The sequence below is a fragment of the Arachis stenosperma genome, chromosome 1, assembly GCF_014773155.1.
Source record: "Arachis stenosperma cultivar V10309 chromosome 1, arast.V10309.gnm1.PFL2, whole genome shotgun sequence".
Taxonomy (NCBI): Eukaryota; Viridiplantae; Streptophyta; class Magnoliopsida; order Fabales; family Fabaceae; genus Arachis; species Arachis stenosperma.
Window position 1 is genome coordinate 38,189,920 of NC_080377.1, and position 13,607 is coordinate 38,203,526.

Consider the following 13,607-nt stretch of genomic DNA (forward strand, 5'->3'; position numbering starts at 1 on the left):
TGAGTGTAGTAGAGATGAAGATGTTGAGATGGATGAGTGGTCATACATGATTAAATAAAATAAGGAACGAAGATATAAGGGAGAGAGTTGGAGTAGCACCCATTGTGGAAAAGATGGTTGAATCGCGTCTCAGGTGGTTTGGACATGTGAGAAGAAGATCGATAGAACATCCAGTCAGGAGGGTGGATGAGATGGAAGATGAACAAGGGGCGAAAGGCAGAGAAAAATCTAAGAAGATCATACATGAGGTGGTCAAACGAAATTTACATGTAAATGGTCTCTTTGTAGATATGATATATGACATAGCACAATGATATTATTTGATTCATATAGCCGATTTCACTTAGTGGGACAAAATTTTGTTGTTGTTGTTGTTATTCACTATAATAGGTCTAAATTATAAACTATGGTTTTGAAATTGAATTCCGCTATTGACAATGAGAATGAATTACTTTTAACTTCATTCATCATGTTTTACCTGAACTGATTCCTGTGGTCATATTTAATTTTAATGTATTTTATGTGAGTTTGAGAATTGAAATATGTTTTTATTTTAAAATCATTTCATGGTTATATATTCAATCTGGGTTAAATATATTATGATGCAGATTTAAATCCTGATTTTAATTATATAATGTCCACTTGGAATAATCATATATCAAATTAAACCGACTAAAAAATTATTATTTTACATTTATACAAATATCGGATAAACTAGGTTAGAACAAATCTTGTAGTAATTATATTATTTATGTGATGAATATTTATGTGATGAATTGTTTACTTCTTGAATCTTGAGACATAGTGAAAGTAAGAAAAAGAATCAGAATAAGAATTAACCATAATCGGAAAATAAATTCTTATTTATACAGATGAATATTTAAAATGTTAATAAATCCAAAAAATATAATAAAATTAATCTTATATTAATAAAAGATAAATTTTTTGTATAAAATTACCCATACATCAAAAGATTTACCATAAAATTTCTATTATTTCTTAACCTAATCCAACTCTTCACCACCACATTATTTCACTTGTACAGAATTAGGAATTAAAAACTTGAGATTTGATTAGATTAAAAGGAATAATTTAAAAATATTGAATATTTTTTTAGTAATTTACTAATTTTATTTGAGTTAATATTTAATTTGATTCTTGAAATTTAAAGTCGGATTTAATTAATTCTTAAAATTATAATTGACTCAATTTAACCTCAAAATTTATAATAACAATTTACGTTAGTCCCTAAACTGATTTCTATAAATAGCATATTAATTTTGTACGTTAATTATTAAGTTTTGGACTCCTCATCTAAATTTCATGTGACTAAGAGCAACTCTAATGAAATTAATTTTTTGAATATCACTTTTGACCATTACAGTAACTAAAATAATTTAAAATTAAAACTAGTATTAGATATCATCTTTGAAATGATACTAGTATCAGTAAATAGATATTAAATTATTTTAATAAAAGATCTTAAATCTATTAAAAGAACATTGTAACGTTGTAACAAAGACTCAATCAAAATATATTTAAATAAATAGATGCACTCAATTGTATTCAGGGACAGATACATAGGAGACAAGTAGAGACCTGGACCCCAACTTTTTAAAAAAAAAGTAGTAGTCAGAAAATCCAAGTGTCCAATCCAACCCAAATAAAACATAATAGTTTTTAAAATTTTTTAAATTCCTAAAACTAATTTTTTTCTTCACGTTTCCTATTCTTTCCTAATCATCTTGTTTCTTCACTCACGAGTCACGCATCGTCCTCACTGGGTCATGTCACTGCCATTTGCCCAGTCTCTAGTAAAGTTTTTTATCATATTCATATTCATATCAATTAAAGCAAGACTGCAAGGTATTTATTTTATTTTTCACTTCTTTCATATAATTACATAAAATTATTAATTAATAAAGTACATTTTTTATTATGAAATAATATAATTTTATTTCTTTGTATTTACATAGACAAATTATTGACCTAATTTTAAGATTTATTCTCTCTTATTTTTTTATTTTATTTTTTAATAAAATTGATAGTGATTTAATGAAAAAATTATTATTATTAGTGTTTAATTAATAAAATATACTTAGACTTTGTTTATTCAGGTAAGTATATAATTATTTGGGTTTTTTTTTCAAGTAAAAAGAAACTAGAACATTTTATGATGAAAAAGCAAAGTAAAATTAATGCAATTTTTAAGAGAAAAGTTATTGATAATGTTGGAGTTCAAACAAGTCAATCCTCTAATCTTATTTCACAAGAAGGTCAAGTAAGTGAACTCTCTAATCTTACTCAAAATACACATCAACATGAAACCAAAGTACCAAGATTAGAAAGAGTTGTTGATATCTCTTTACTAGAAAGGGATCCAAGAAAGCGACGTCCAATTTGGCAGTATAATGTCAATGAACGTCATAAGATTTGTAGAGCATACATAATAGTTGGGCCATATACCAACCAACAAATATTAGCTATCCAGCTTCTGGTAATAACAATCATCGTCGATATTTTTAATCTTCTTGATTTAAGAAATTTTCAAGTTGGTTAGAATATTCACTAGAAAAAGATGCTGCTTATTGTTTGCCTTACTACTTGTTTGGTAAACATTATGGTACTCGCAATGATGGAAAAATGCATTTTCAGAGTTAGGATTTAATAATTGGAATAAAGTAAACAATTGTATAAATTGTGCATTTGTATGTCATGAGGGTTCTATTCCTAATTCTCCCCATAATTTATGTGTGAAATCTTGTGATGATTTAATGGCTCAATCTAAGCATATAGACAAAGTTCTTGATAGGCATAGTGATGAAACTATTGCAAATAACTGTTTAAGATTGAAGACATTTATTAATGCTATTCGATGGCTTGCATTTCAAGCATGTGCAATTAGAGGCGATGATGAAAGTCCTGGATCTTTGAATAGGAAAACTTTTATTGAGTTAATTAAGCTTTTAGCTTCCTGTAATCAGAATGTTAATAATGTCCTTGAAAATGCTCCTGAAAATGCTCAATATATATCTCCCGGTGTTCAAAAAGATATATTGCATATCTTTGCTAGAAAAGTGCGTGCAATAATTCGAGAAGAAATTGGTGATTCTAAATTTTGTATAATTATTGATGAAGCAAGAGATGAGTCAAAGCGAGAACAAATGTCTATGGTTTTGAGATTTGTAGACAAGCACGGTTGTGTTCAAGAAAGATTTTTTGATCTTATAAATGTTTCTGATACATATTCTTTGACATTGAAAACTGAAATTTCATCAGTTCTTTTTCGTCATAATCTTGATGTCCAAAATCTTAGGGGACAAGGGTACGATGGAGCTAGTAATATGCATGGTGAATGGAATGGATTGCAAGCTCTATTTTTGAAAGATTGCCCTTTTACTTATTACATTCACTGTCTTGCTCATCAATTACAATTAGCACTTGTTTTTGCAGCCAAAGAAGTTTGTTATGTTCATCAATTCTTTTCAAAACTTACACTAATTGTGAAAGTTGTGACTGTTTCTCCTAAACGTCATGATCATTTAAGGATTGCTCAAGCAAATAATGTTGCAAACTTAATTGCCAATGATAAAATTTATGACAGGTAGTAGACTTAATCAAATTGGTACTTTGCAAAGAGTTGGAGATACTAGATAGGGGTCTCATTTGAATTCTGTACGTAGCTTGTTATGCATGTTCGATGCTACTTGTGAAGTTCTTGAAAAAAGCACCGAAGAAGGTAATTTCTCCACTCATGGTGATGCTAGTGCTGCTTATGATGCTATCACATCTTTTGAATTTGTCTTTGTTTTGTATTTGATGAGAAATATTTTGGAAGTTAGTCACGATCTTTGTCAAGTTTTGTAACGAAAAAATCAAGACATATTGAATGCTTTAACTCTGGTTTCTACTACGAAGACTTTAATCCAAAGAATGAGAGAATCAAGTTGGGAGGCTTTCATAAAAAAAGTTATATTATTTTGTGAGAAACATGAAGTTGAAGTTCCTGATATGAATGCATCGCATATTCCTAGAAGAGGCCGAACTCGCAAAATTGTTGATCAAATTTCAGTGAAGCATCATTACCGTGTTAATTTATTTCTGGATGTAATTGATACACAATTACAATAGTTTAATGGAAGATTCAATGATAATATAGTGGAATTACTTACTTTAAGTTCAACTTTAGATCTCAAAGATAATTATAAGTTCTTCAATGTCAACAAAGTATGTGAATTAGTAGAACGGTTTTATCCAGGTGACTTCAGTGACCAAGAGAAATTTCACATTAGAATGCAAGCTCAACATTATGAACTTGATATTACTAATCATGTTGAATTAACTAACTTGTGCACAATTTCGGAGTTATGTCAAGGATTAACAAAGACAGAAAAATCTTTAACATATCCTTTGATTGATCGTTTGATTCGCTTGGTATTAACTCTCCCTGTTTCAATTGCTATAACTGAGAGATCTTTTTCAGCTATGAATATTGTGAAGAATAGACTCAGAAACAAAATGGAAGATGAATTACTTGCTAATTGTCTTTTGATTTACATTGAGAAGAAGATTGCTGAAAGATTTGACACAGATTTTATTATCGATAAATTTTATGATACGAAGAATCAACGTGTACCACTTCGTTAGTAAAAAGTACACATTTTTTTGTACTTTAAATATATATTATCTATTAGTATATTTTTGTAATGTATCTTACATTATAATGTATTTGCATATATTTTTTTATATTATATATATTATTTGCCTCCTATAATAACATTTCTGGATCCGTCTCGGATTGTACTCATGTATTTTATAACTATTTTTTTATTATCTTCTTATCAATTTGGTAAAAAAATGGATCTAAATCAATTTAACATAAGTTCTTTTTTCAATTATTTATAAAATTATATTTTTTTTCAATCTAAATGCACAAAATTCTCAATCTTTACGTCCACCAAATTTTAATTTTTTCGATGCAATTTTTTTTTTCAAATTCAATGATATCTTTTAAATATGGTATATAATTATTAATTTTGTAATTTTATATTTTTTATTTTATTTAAATTTGTATAATTTAATATTTTAATTAAAATTATTTGAAATAATTAAAAATAATTTAAGTTTAAATTGAAATGAAATTAAGTATTGGAGTAAGAATTCTCACATTGAGTTTGAAATTAAGTTTTATGATATATGATCTCACAAATATTTATGTAATACTTTATAGGACCTAAAATGAAATGAAATTAAAACTAAGTATTGGAGATACTCTAAGACTTACTAGCATTCCTAGAAGCTTGATTAACTCCCCAACATCCTCCCGAAAATGATAATAATAAGTTCAATTTGAAAATTTTGTGGCTCTAGAAGCAACAATCAAGCTTCTTGAGCTCTAATAAATCTTGATGACATGAAACTTGAGTAAGGAATTTAAATCCCAACAAGTTAATATACCAAATCAACACATTATTAACGAAGATTAGCTCAAAGGTTAATCTGAGTTATGATTAAAAATTTCGGGATCCAATTGAATCTAATTTCAAAGTTCAGGGATCAAATTGAGTATTAACTCAATTTTATTTGGAACTCATATTTTATAGATACAATGTCAATTTTATTTTTTTAGGAGTTAATTATCAATTTGGTATCTGAAAGATTTAGCCACTGACAAAAAGGTTCCCAAAAAATATTATCGATAAAACAACCATTAAATGATTTGAAAATACAACAAAAAGAACCAATAAATTTTATATTTTTTATAAGTAACAAAAAATTTGATATTTAGCAAATCGCTTATCTATTTGATCTAAATTTGTGTGGCAATATTTAAATAAATATTTAAAAATATAAAAAAAATTTTGAAAAAAATTTAATATCTAAAATTTTTCTTTTTATTTTTCAAAAAATGTGTTCATTCAAAATAAATATTTTTAAAAAATTTTACTTGACAAAAAATTATCCAATTTTGATAAGAAAAATATCTTTTTTTTAATTATATAATTAAAAAAATTTACATCAAAATTTATTTTTTAAAATTATTTTTTAAAATATATATTTAATATTTACTTTTTTGTTGTTGTTTTTTTAAATCTTTTAAGAGTTTATTTATCGTTAGGATATTTTAAAATTTATTTTTGCTAGCAATACAAATTTTTGGATATTATTTTAATAGTTTATTTTTTTAAGTGGATTCGCCAATTTCTTGAATATTTGTGAATAAAAATGATAGATCCTAATTTGAAATTAAACACAAAACAAAACGGTTATTGTACCCGGCCCGGCCCATTAAAGTGTAGATCCTCAATATAAAATGCCCAACTGGAATTAGGGTTTCTTTGGTTATTCCACTCGTCCCCTACTGCAGAAGCTCTCAGCAACTTCGATCCCGTAACCATGGTATCTTCTCTCTCTCATTTCTCTTCCAGAAACTTTCAAATTCTCGATTCACCTCTTTGATTAGAGTTTTTGTTTTCCTTCGGATCTAAGGTTCCACCAGTTAAGGATTTTATTGCTTAGTACTAATGTGATTACTGCCAATGGCTCCCAAGTAAATCATGGTTGCTGAAAGCGCACAAGTTTGCTGATTCTGCGTTGGAATCTGTAGTTTTCCTAATGTATAAATAAATAGGACTATTTATTTATAGCTATCATGGATATTTTGTGTTTTCATATTTCACTTTTACTGGTTTTTCTTTTTGTAATGAACATGGAGTTTTAACCCTAAGTTGACACTGGCCCCCCTTTTTCAGACTAAGAGAACGAAGAAGGCTGGTATTGTTGGAAAATACGGTACGTTTTATTAGCTGTGATTGCTAACTATGCTTCACTATTTTGATGCGGTATTTTTTTCCCTACTAGTAATTGTCTAGTATATAGATGAATTATCATTGATTATTAATTGTTTGAGATGTTGATGATAGATCGAGTTATGTACATGAAGACCTTGATTGCATAAGCTTGTGCGGTTATGCCTGTTAGTTTGTTTGTTTTGTATATAGTAAAATTGCATAACACTTGATCTATGTGTAATGCTTTATCTTTGATATGGTCATGTAAGTCGAGCTGTGGGTTATACAGGCTGGCCGTGTATTTTCGCTGATGTCCAGATCCTTCTGTTTTGAGCACTTTTTCAAAGAATGAATCGAGTTATGTACTTATAGTAGTATTGTATAGCATGGTATATAATGTTGTTGGGGGTCCTAAAGGTTTAAATTTTTGGTCAAACTTAATGTACTAACAACTGTTATTCTTTACCATTGCATATTTTATTGCTGAAGTATAATTTGATTTTTTTTTGTCACTGTAAATGCTGTTCCTGAGAAACTAGCTTTGTTTTTTTTCCTATATCAGGTACCCGTTATGGAGCTAGTCTGCGTAAGCAGATTAAGAAGATGGAAGTTAGTCAACACAGCAAATTTTTCTGTGAATTTTGCGGAAAGGTAGAGCCGAGCCACAAGTTATTTTCTGTGTGCTCAGTGAAGATATAACAGGCCCTTTTCGAAAGGATTGAATTCTGATGATTATGTGTTTGCAGTATGCCGTGAAGAGGAAGGCTGTAGGAATATGGGGATGCAAGGACTGTGGTAAAGTGAAAGCTGGTGGCGCCTACACTTTGAAGTAAATTCTCCTGTTCCTCTAGTCAATTGGATTTTAATTATTTTTTCCTCTTTTGAAAGAATAATGTTATGTGTACACCAAAATCGGCCACAAAAATCAGCCTCTAGTATAAAATATAAGTAGAATACAAAATACACATTAAAAATGAGTTAAACAACACATATATTGATACAAATACATAGTGGCTGATTGTGGTGGTTGATTTTCGTGTACAAAGTATTTTTGCTGTTGAAATAATCATTACTGACTTTGTTCTTACTACTTTCCACAGTACCGCTAGTGCCGTGACCGTGCGGAGCACAATTAGAAGGTTGAGGGAACAAACTGAGAGTTAAGGTTCTGCTTGATGCTTTTATTTTGAGCAATTAGACTTTTTATTAGTTTTAAGTTTTGATGAACCGGTATGATTGTATTCGAAGTAAACATTTAATCTTTTGTCTTTGAAGACTTAAAATCTTTGTTAATTCAAATTTCGTTTTAACTTCAAGTGGCTGAGTGTTCCCTGTTTGTCATTCATGGTAAGCTTAATTTTAACTTAACCCTGGAAAATTACCGTTGTCTGCCTCTGATTCATTCTCGGTATGGCAAATCTAGTTTTTGGCTTTTTGCATGATAGTGGTGACTGACTGACTGGTGAGTTTTTACCCCTAGTGAAAATTAGATTACGACATTAAATTGTTTTGTACTTATAGTATTCACGAGTTTCATTTAATAAAAAATATTTTTGGAATTTCAGTATTCAATCTGCTAGGACAGTATTTAATGGAACAAATTAGTTAGAGTAAATTTTACTGGATCAAAAATAAAATTTTATAAAACTACAACCAAAACCGGATATTTTACAGATTGAAGAACGTATTTAAACTTTATCTTAACACTTTTTTTTAAATAGAACTCAGCATGTTATATCGCCTCCACTGAATTAAATATTATTCACAACCAACGAGTTTAAGGGATTTTTTCTTTAAATAAATTTAAAAATATTTTATTTATTGAAATAAATAATTTTAAAAATTATTATTGAAATATGTCATCTAGTTTTATTTTGTTTACAATATAAGCAATTATAAATATATTTTGTTTATTGTGTAAATTAGATATATGGAATTTTAAAAAATTACATTTTGTAAATAAGATACGTGTATAATTGAATTAAACAAGTGTATATTTTCGTACTCTATACGGGATAATATATAAAATTATATAAAATTTTTATTAAAAAATTAAATAAAATATATATAGTAATTATTATAAATATTTTATAAAATTATAATTAAAATTAAATTTTTAAGATTTTTAATATTAAAATATTAAAAATAATTAGTATTAATTAAGTTTGCTGAGTGATTTTCTCACTCGTTTGGTTAAACATCTATTAGGAGTTAAAATTTTGTCTTGTGTATCTAGTAATCCATTAACTATAAGTAAATTTTTAATAAACAGAGCATTAATACGTGGTGAGACTTGGCCCGAATACGCGAGTATCCGACTTGTCCATACCTGATTGGGGATGGTAATAACTTCACACGAGTCGTGGCAGATTTTGCTTAGGACAGGGGTTTAGCGTGTATCCGTCTCGAATATATACATATAAACACTTTTAGGAATTAGGATTTGCCTCATCACAGATTTAGTGATTCAGTCCATACTCTATAGCCATGCAAGCGAAACTTAGTCATCCTCACCCAGAGTTTTATTCTTCTCGACTTCTTCACAAAAAATCTCATAGCTCCTGTCATTGTTGCTGAGCCTATTGCCGCTTATCCCGCTTATCCCTTCACAGCTCCCATCTTCCTTCACAGCTCATGTCGCCATCACTGCTTATCCCGTTACCATCGCTGTTGAGCCCGTCGCTGCCACCTTTCTCCTGTTGAGTCCTTTTTCTCTAGGTGAATTCCCCTCTCTCTTTTGCGTGAGTCTGTTAAGTTTTTCTCTTCTTCCACGGACTCATCACTTAGTCGCTGTCGCTATGCGTCCGGGCATTGCCATTGCAGTTTCATCTGAGTCGGTCATTGAATAAAATAAATTTTTTATTCAAGTTAGACCAGTTGAAAATAGGCATGCATGAGATCATTTTTTCATGTAATTTCTGAATTTTTTCTTCCAAATTGATCTATGTGGTTAAGTATTTTATTATGGCGATCATTGTGGTTTCGTTGTGACACTAATGTGATAAAAGTTGCAGTAATTTTATAACTAATATATAAGACAGACCAGATTATTAAAGTAATAAGGAAAATAACATTCAGACGTGCACATAAAAAAATTTATAAGATGTGATTATTTTAGGAAAATATATATGTATAGCTCAAGTGAAAGATTGTTAGGAAATTATTATTTCTTAATATATTTATGGGTTATGAAGTACAGACACGGACACAGACACGGGACACGACACGATATGCGACACGGCGACACGCGAATTCTAAAAAGTTGTCGGACACGGAGCACGCATATATTAATAATATAATATATTTAAATAGAGATATGTCTTAATAGAGATATTTTCAAAAACAACCATATGATATGCATTTTTTCCTAAAGTGTATAGGTATTCAAAAGATAAAATTCTAAACTCCTATGTCTTAATAGAGATAGTAAGAATTTTGTACATCACATGTACACAAAAAAAAAGTTATCTAAAGTCATTATTTCTCCATCATATATGGTTGATATCTTCATCATTAGAAAAAGTCATTCTTTCCAACTCCGGTTCATCAAGAGAAAGGTGAGCAACTTCAAGAACACCATTTTCTTCATCAATTGGTGAAAAAGCATCTCCAGCAATATCCCACATCATAGTTTCTCCTTTATTGTATTGTTGAGTTTTTCTTGAAAGAAGACGAAGATTAGTGTGGACAAATACTAAATTTTCTGCACGTTTAAGCTTCAACTTGTTTCTTTTTAGGGAATGGATAAAAGAATATGTGCTCCAATTCCTTTCACAACAAGAAGATGAAGATGGTTGCCCTAGTAGCCTAAGAGCAATTGGTTGAAGAAATTTTGCTTTACCACCGTGAATTAGCCACGAAGACTTTGCATCAACTATGCCTCTATCATTCAAAGAGGAAATCATCAAAGACACGTCTACCATCAGAAAAGCTTGCAAATTCAATGTTTACCTTTCTCCTCTCTTCTTCATTAGGAAAATACCTCTTCAAGCATTTAACTCCCTCATTAGTGATCTCAATATCTTGATGAGGAGAAACTCGTGTAGGATCTTCTCTCAACCATTGGTGGCTATAATACCTATATAATTAGTGTTTAAGCATAAATTAATAATGATTCAATTATCTTCACTTATAAATAAAAGTTATAAACAATAAATGTAAAAAGTTACCTTGAATTCAATGAATGTGCTAAACGATGAAGAGGTGTGCTACTTTTTGTCCATCTTTGAACTAATATTGAGTGCACAACATTGTAGAAGGACGATGACTCTTGTTCATCTTTTCTTTCAAGAGATATATAGCACTTTTTACTTTCTTGATCATTGAATCCCACATCTCATGGATCAAATGAAGAGTAGGTGCATCTGTGTCTGTACTTCTTAAAACATCATAAATAGAATTTGTGAAAGCAAGAATATAATCAATTTTTTGCCACCAATTTTCACTCAAAATCTTTTCTGTAACAAACTCAGCTTTGCCAATATTATCTTCCTTGTATGAAGACCACTTCTCACTTATAACCCTCTCTTTGAGGCCTTACTTTAACAACCTAAATCTTTTGAGCATCACAATAGTAAAAGCAAATCGAGTAAGAGCAACATTAAGCAACTTCAATGTATTAAATTCATTGAAAATAGATAACCTCATATGATGATTAACAATAAAATTTTTTATAAAAGAAGCATCTTCAGCAATTTGAGTAATCCATGAGCATTCTTGATAGACAAAATTTTTCTTCTTTGTATTCTTAGCTGCACAAATGTCTTTTAAAGCAAGGTTGAGAGTATGAACAACACAAGGAGTCCAAAAAACAGATGAAAATTTAGCTTCAATCAATAAACCAGCCGCTTTACAAACCGGTGCATTATCAGTCCCAATCTGCACTACATTTGAGAGGCCGACTTCTCTTATCACATCTCTTATTTGCTTTGCAACATAATCCTTGTCTTTGATCTCCTCTGAACAATCTACAGCTTTCAAAAACATAGGCCCACTTTCAGTTACAGCCATAAAATTAAGAAGAGGCCTCCTTTGGGGATCACTCCATCCATCACTTACAATGCTCACTCCCTTTCCACTCCATGAATTCTTAGTAGGTTCTAACATTCTCTCCACATGTTGCTTCTCTTTCTCAAGCAAAGTTGTCCTCAATTATTATATCCAGGAGGAATATAACCATCAATATAATTATTGGCAGCATAAGAAAAAGCTTTTGACAAAATACGGATTTTTCGCTAGATGAAAAGGTAATCCAGATGAAAAAAATATTCTAGCAATATGTAAATCTAGAGTCTCCCTTGCATTCACATTAAAAGCTTTCTCTAAAGGTCCAGTAGCTCTTCTTTTTCTTGAATCAAGTTCACTTGCATTAGATAAGGGTGGAAGAGGAATTGACTTAGCCTTTTTACTTTCATGCAACAATGTACTTTCATTATCAAGTTTCTTAAGTTCTTCAAGCTTTGTTGATGTAACTTTTGCACAAAATCTAATTCCTTTTCTTGAAATCTTCAATAAATGTGCTCTTACTCTAGTATAAGAACCACTGAATAAAACCTTGTAAAATTTACATTGAAATTCAAGATTTCCGCCCCCTTCAATTTTATCTTTGTTTGTTACAAATTTTCATAAAGGCTTATCAACACTTTCTTCAAAATTGTTTTGAATACTCTCTGAACTCATCTCTCACAACCCTACAATAATTTAAGAATCAAAATTATTTTTTTACAATTCAATTTCTTTAGCAAAACAGAACCAAAAACGCATAAAGAGAAAACAAAACCAAAGAAAATTATTATATAATACTAAACATTTGTGTAAGTAAGCTGGGTTCATTCCCAGCTATTATTGTTTAATGTTTACTAAAAAAGAAACAGATAAAAACATATTATAAGAGGTGCGAATTGCCAAAGACCACAACAAAAGCTTAACAAATAATCCTTCAATATGAACATGATTACTAAGAACTAAGAAGAGAAAGATAACATAAAGCTATGAATCAGGATTAGCATTAGAACCATGATATATATAATAACGGCATATACATAAATGCATATAGAACAAATTATAGACAAATTGCTATCTAAAGTCTAGACATTTACACTAAAACTCAAAATAAATTGATTTCTAGGAATCTTACAAGTCACTGCCATATTCCTCTTCATATACATAAGTGCTGAATATTGGCCCCATCGGTCCCTTAGCCTCTAAACTAGAGTCACCACCACCGCAACTCTTGCTCTACTTCTCACTATTGAAGCAATTAAACCAGCCATGTCACTTCTATCATCTTCAGGTCCTAACTCCTAACCCATCAGGAAGTGAGACTAGCTCCACTTCTAAACCATCAAGACTCAAGAGTAACCTTACCATCAATCCAGTTTTTTTCCTCTTGTCTTTCTTCTATTAGTTCTATGTCTTTCTATTACTTTCTAGTTTCTAGTCTTCTCATAGCAATAGTAAAAAATTATGAAAGAAGTATCTAACAATACATAATTCCAGAAGCACAAAACAAAACAAAACAAAACCAAACCAAAAATATACACAGAACAAAATAGAAATCCAAAATCAAATGGAAGCACAAAATTGACAAAACAAATCAGAACCAAAGAGAAGCACAGAGGCCAGAGAAAAATAGAAATACAGAACCAGAAAATTGATTGATGAAAAAATAAATATTCTCTCTTACTTGAAATGGAGGATGCAGAAGAGCACGGCGGAAGAGCATGAGAGCAGGGCAACGATCACAGTAGAAGTGGCGACCGGGGAGGTGGCGAACACGGCAGCGAGAACTGGAGCAATGATGACAACAAGTGGTGG

General features: G+C 30.0%; 3 protein-coding genes across 3 annotated transcripts; 2 read left to right on the forward strand and 1 right to left on the reverse strand.

Moving 5' to 3' along the window:
* Window positions 1–2,774: 2,774 nt before the first annotated feature.
* LOC130978124 (uncharacterized) lies at window positions 2,775–4,647 on the forward strand. Its single transcript, XM_057902235.1, has 3 exons — window positions 2,775–3,604; window positions 3,684–3,837; window positions 4,132–4,647. The coding sequence occupies exons 1-3, from the start codon at window positions 2,775–2,777 to the stop codon at window positions 4,645–4,647; spliced, it is 1,500 nt and encodes a 499-aa protein (XP_057758218.1).
* A 1,657-nt stretch (window positions 4,648–6,304) lies between these two features.
* LOC130936424 (60S ribosomal protein L37a) lies at window positions 6,305–8,107 on the forward strand. The gene is made up of 5 exons (XM_057866494.1): window positions 6,305–6,399; window positions 6,753–6,792; window positions 7,354–7,442; window positions 7,538–7,620; window positions 7,892–8,107. Exons 1-5 carry the CDS (start codon window positions 6,397–6,399, stop codon window positions 7,953–7,955), a joined length of 279 nt encoding a protein of 92 aa, XP_057722477.1. The 5' UTR covers window positions 6,305–6,396; the 3' UTR covers window positions 7,956–8,107.
* A 2,172-nt stretch (window positions 8,108–10,279) lies between these two features.
* Window positions 10,280–11,897, reverse strand: LOC130978140 (uncharacterized). The gene is made up of 3 exons (XM_057902236.1): window positions 11,434–11,897; window positions 10,774–10,869; window positions 10,280–10,673 (listed from the first exon to the last, which is right to left on the reverse strand). The coding sequence occupies exons 1-3, from the start codon at window positions 11,895–11,897 to the stop codon at window positions 10,280–10,282; spliced, it is 954 nt and encodes a 317-aa protein (XP_057758219.1).
* Window positions 11,898–13,607: the final 1,710 nt, after the last annotated feature.

Bases quoted from the DNA above. Each gene is read 5' to 3' on its own strand.
- LOC130978124 (XM_057902235.1), top strand. From the start codon at position 2,775: ATGGCTCAATCTAAGCATATAGACAAAGTTCTTGATAGGCATAGTGAT. The intron at 3,605-3,683 runs GTAGTAGACTTA...TTCTGTACGTAG, and splicing joins AATGATAAAATTTATGACAG to CTTGTTATGCATGTTCGATG. The intron at 3,838-4,131 runs GTTAGTCACGAT...CAATTACAATAG, and splicing joins TGATGAGAAATATTTTGGAA to TTTAATGGAAGATTCAATGA.
- LOC130936424 (XM_057866494.1), top strand. The intron at 7,443-7,537 runs GTAGAGCCGAGC...ATGTGTTTGCAG, and splicing joins TCTGTGAATTTTGCGGAAAG to TATGCCGTGAAGAGGAAGGC. The intron at 7,621-7,891 runs GTAAATTCTCCT...TACTTTCCACAG, and splicing joins GGTGGCGCCTACACTTTGAA to TACCGCTAGTGCCGTGACCG.
- LOC130978140 (XM_057902236.1), bottom strand. From the start codon at position 11,897: ATGTTAGAACCTACTAAGAATTCATGGAGTGGAAAGGGAGTGAGCATT. The intron at 10,870-11,433 runs GTTATCTATTTT...CTAATTATATAG, and splicing joins ATTGTTAATCATCATATGAG to GTATTATAGCCACCAATGGT. The intron at 10,674-10,773 runs GTATTTTCCTAA...TTTGAATGATAG, and splicing joins GGAGTTAAATGCTTGAAGAG to AGGCATAGTTGATGCAAAGT.